The sequence below is a fragment of the Daphnia pulicaria genome, chromosome 4, assembly GCF_021234035.1.
Source record: "Daphnia pulicaria isolate SC F1-1A chromosome 4, SC_F0-13Bv2, whole genome shotgun sequence".
NCBI lineage: Eukaryota > Metazoa > Arthropoda > Branchiopoda > Diplostraca > Daphniidae > Daphnia > Daphnia pulicaria.
In genome coordinates this window covers 1146307-1150646 of record NC_060916.1, presented here as the reverse complement: position 1 = coordinate 1150646, position 4340 = coordinate 1146307, and the positions used below count along the sequence as shown (strand labels likewise).

General features: G+C 42.9%; 3 protein-coding genes across 3 annotated transcripts in view; all 3 read right to left on the bottom strand.

Moving 5' to 3' along the window:
• Positions 1 to 4340, bottom strand: part of LOC124336387 (calcium uniporter protein, mitochondrial-like) — an 878707-nt gene that overhangs the window by 286250 nt on the left and 588117 nt on the right. The window lies entirely within an intron of this gene.
• LOC124336365 (brachyurin-like) lies at positions 26 to 1600 on the bottom strand. The gene is made up of 8 exons (XM_046790142.1): positions 1492 to 1600; positions 1300 to 1417; positions 1161 to 1236; positions 996 to 1075; positions 738 to 926; positions 575 to 667; positions 354 to 493; positions 26 to 288 (listed from the first exon to the last, which is right to left on the bottom strand). Exons 1-8 carry the CDS (start codon positions 1543 to 1545, stop codon positions 121 to 123), a joined length of 918 nt encoding a protein of 305 aa, XP_046646098.1. The 5' UTR covers positions 1546 to 1600; the 3' UTR covers positions 26 to 120.
• LOC124336371 (brachyurin-like) lies at positions 1883 to 3449 on the bottom strand. Its single transcript, XM_046790147.1, has 8 exons — positions 3330 to 3449; positions 3144 to 3261; positions 2988 to 3060; positions 2842 to 2921; positions 2591 to 2779; positions 2424 to 2516; positions 2219 to 2358; positions 1883 to 2151 (listed from the first exon to the last, which is right to left on the bottom strand). The coding sequence occupies exons 1-8, from the start codon at positions 3372 to 3374 to the stop codon at positions 1984 to 1986; spliced, it is 906 nt and encodes a 301-aa protein (XP_046646103.1). The 5' UTR covers positions 3375 to 3449; the 3' UTR covers positions 1883 to 1983.

The following is a 4340-nucleotide window of genomic DNA, read 5'->3' as shown; positions in this document are numbered from 1 at the left end:
TTTCTTTCGTTACAATTATTTCAATTAAAATAAAAACAATTATGGACTCGAGTGGCTTTGGTAAGGAATGACATTTAACTATTTGACTAATTAAAGGCAATTTAGCGTCTTCTGTTTTACTTAGATGATCAAGCCGGTGATTGATGAGATCCATTCGGCGTAAAAACTAACACGTGAGAATCCAGCCGGAAGGTTTTTGTCACATCCTTGGCTGGAACCGAAGCTAACCACGCCCACCTGATTGTGGATGCCGTCGTTGACGAAAGTCAAAGGACCACCAGAATCCCCCTTCATTGACAGGATTAATGATTGCTAAATTATTGGGTAAAAAAGTGACTTGTGAAATTTTGTACGTTGCATGATCCTCTTCCGCCGGCGGTCGAGATGCAAATAATTCCATCCGTGATAGTTTCGCCGTAAGTCAATGCGCATTCCTCATTGGAGATGCACGGGACGTCGATTTCTCGGAGGACTTGGGAAATTCCGGGAGTCACTGAAAAGTGTTACAACAATGAAATGTCATTTCAATGGAGGCGGGAAATTTGAATAAGAAAAATGAAAATGTTTGACTTGCATTCAGAATGTCTGCCCCATCCGCTGACGTGAAGAATATCGTCGACGTGATCGGGCTCGGAAGGTGGAGCCAGGCAAACTGGTTGAATTTCAGCTGCCAAAATTGATCAAAACATATTCACAAAATCGTTCGAGGTTATAATTGATCAGTTTCTATAAAATACGCGTAAATTTAATCGGCTGCGGGATCTTGACCAAGGCGATGTCGTTCATGAAACGAAAGGAGGACCATCCAGGATGAACGATGGACACGTTCGATCTGATCTCGAAGCGACTGGGCTCCTCGGTGGCATTCAGTCGAACGTTGTGAGAGCCCAGCAATATGTCGAAAAAGCCAGCGTCTTCGGCACAGTCTGATAATATCAAGAAATAAAAGAAAAATGAGAAAGCTGGCCACTGCTCTTATTTCGGTTTTGACTTACGGGCAGCGGTGAGAATCCACTCGTTAGAAATCAGGGAACCACCGCAGAAAAATCTGTCATCAACGAATAAAGCCACTTGCCTAATTTGCGATTGGAATCGCACAATATTAGTACAAACAACATCACAAATGTTAATTTTAAATTTTTTGATTCGAATTTAATTACCATGGCAGGGAATGAGGTTCAGCAACTGTACCACCTACTATTCGACTGTTTGTGCTATTTTCCCGCCCGCAGAAACCTGTGACAAATATGTAAATGATAAATTATTACAAAAATTAATTGAATTCAATTTGATCTTTACTTCGGGTATTGATTGTAGCGGTGTGTTTAACTGGGAAGATTGGTTTTTTATTCCTCGAAGGAGGGCGGGGAAACAACACACCTCTGGGTTTGTACCTGGCCAAATCCCTAGCTGCTGCCTTTGAGAAATGCAAATAGCCAAAATTTGAATTGAATTTATCACATTTTCACTTGACAGTTGGTAAAATAATACCTGGTCGAAAACCATCGCAACTAATAATAAGAAAACAGCAGCAGAAACATTCATGATGGTGACACAGACACGTCGCAGACACGAATCGATCCCCAACTTCCTGGCGCACTCTTTCTTAAATACACTTGCTGCTCAAGTTCCGTTGCGCACAGGTTGAAAGCTTAACCGAGTGACGTAACCGTCTCCCGGTGGCAACGTTGAATCAGCATGCATCCAGGGAAATATGCAAATGTGGCACAAAGGCTATTAAGGTTGTGGTGGTAACAACCGCCGTCGTGTACTTTCCAAACTTTCGTCTGATTCGATCAATCAATTTCCAGTCACCCACAACGGATCGTCACATTCTTCCGTCTTTTGAATTTAATTCATATAATTGAATGCGAAATTTCCATTTCAGTTTTTTAACGACTGTATTATTTTTTAATAGCAATTGGATTTAAAACAAAAAGAAGATTAGGCTAGAATTGATTTCAGGTCTCGGTGGTTTAGATTTTAGATGACCAAGCCAGTGACGGACGAGATCCAGTCGGCGTAGTAGGAAACGCGGGTGTAGGCGGCGGGGTAGCCGACTTCGCATCCGGCGGAGGAGCCGAAGCTGACGATACCGACCTGGTTGTAAACACCTCCGTTTATGTAGCTCAATGGGCCGCCAGAGTCACCCTGTATTGAACCAATATTTTTGTTTTAGAAATTTTGCCAAATCAATTATTATTAAGAATGTTATTACGTTGCAAGCGCTGTGTCCGCCAGTGGTGTCGGTGCAAATGTTTCCGGGCTGGATGGTGCTGCCGAAATAAGCAGCGCACTCATCGTTGGACATGCACGGCATGTAGACTTCGTTCAAGGTGGGAGAGATGCCGGCAGCAGCTGCATAGATCATCGAGTTAGTTATTGCTGGTTATTAAGTTAAATTTGAATTAAAGTTCTTATACCATCGGAAGGTTTGCCCCATCCGCTGTTGTGGAGGATGTCGCCAACATGGTCGGGCTCGGTGGATGGAGCCATGCAGATGGGCTGGATTTCGGCTTTTATAGAAATAAAATCAAAAGTGTTAAATTACAATCAAAGGGATGGCGTTGGGAATTAATTGAATTCTTACGGGTGAATTCAATGGGGGCGGGCAGTTTGATCAAGGCGACGTCGTTGCGGATGCGGAGGGAAGCCCATTCGGGGTGGACGGTGTAGTCGAAGGAAGTGACCTCAACGCGGGTAGGCTCATCGACGGCATCCAAACGGACGTTGTGGGAGCCCAACAGAATGTTGAAAAAGACGGCACCCTCGGCGCAATCTATATCAATTAAACATTTAGTTTGCTTTTGAAAGCGCTAATGGAAGTGAATTTCGACTTACGGGCAGCAGTAAGGACCCACTCGTTGGAAATCAGGGAGCCACCGCAAAAGTATTTGTCATCGATGAACAAAGCCACTTGCCTTTCGAATTGAAAATGATTACAATGATTGCAATTAACTATCTGCAGAAAAATGAATTCAATTTACCATGGCAGAGAGTTGGGGACGGCCTCAGTTCCGCCGACGATACGGCTGGCGGATTTAGCCTGGCCACAGAAACCTGGAAGAAAAAATAAATAAATAAAAGCATTTGAATATCAAATGTAAATGAGTCAAATATCATTTTCAAATTTCAAATCTTACCGCGGGTGTCGACGGTTGGGGAACGCTTAACTGGGACGAAGGAGTTGGTGTTCTTGGTCGGGGCACGGGGGAACAGGACCGAACGGGGCTGGTACTTGGACAAGTCCCTGGCAGCCGCCTGGTATATTCGAATTCGTCCAATTTTTAAAAAATGATTCAATTGCAAAGTTAATGGATTTAGCTTACCTGAGCGACGACGAACGCAACCAAGACAATGGCGAGGACCTTCATGTTTAGTCTGAGTTTATTCAGGTAGGACACGAATGGATCTCATCACGTTTGCTCTCCCATCTTTTATACTTCTTAGGCCATCGTTGGAATTTGATCCAAATTTTTTTTGGTGAGAACGAATGACGTAAAAGATAACAGTCAACAACACCTCATCGAACCACTAAATGTCTTAACGAAGGTTGATTGCTATCAAAATCCTTATCGTCCGATCCAATATTCTTATGCGCTCAAAAATGTTCATAAAGCGGATCGAGACTTCGGGAGACCTCGGTCACATGTATGGCAACATCACATGTACGTACGTAGTGTCTAGTGTCTGATTGGGAAACGGGACAAACGGACCCGTCGAAAGGTGGAGAAAACCCAAAGTATACCGATATGGGCTGTACGAAATGTAACTGGGATCCTGATGCGATACGTTCGATCAACCTTGTAACATGTTATTCATCCCTTCTCAGCACGGTTTGGCAATGTTGGCTGTACTGATGTTTACTTATCAGATTGATAAGTGCCAACCTTCGAAAATCCGGGTTCATTTAGGCCAGAAAAATAAAGTTTTCAATTCTAATAAGTAACTAATTTGCATTAGGCTATACACACTGTACAGTAGCTATTACCCCAATGTGGTCTACTATAATAGTAGCTCTCATCAGACCATTTTGAAAGTTAACTCGTTCGGATCAGACGGAAGGATTTTTATTCCCCCGTAAATCCCAACACAAAAATATTTCAGAAAACGGACTGGCAGTATCCGTTTGAAAAATAATTCTAAAGATCACATGGGATCTTATACGTAGGTGCGCATGAAATCAACCATAATCGCCCTAAAATGGTTTACCTTGGCCCGTTAAGTGCGTGTTATTTTAAATAAAAAGCTAAAAGGTAAAGATATCACTATCAGCATTGTTTGCTTTCTGAAACGACTACGCACATTATGATTCGCTCGGGGTCGGAATACATGGTCGA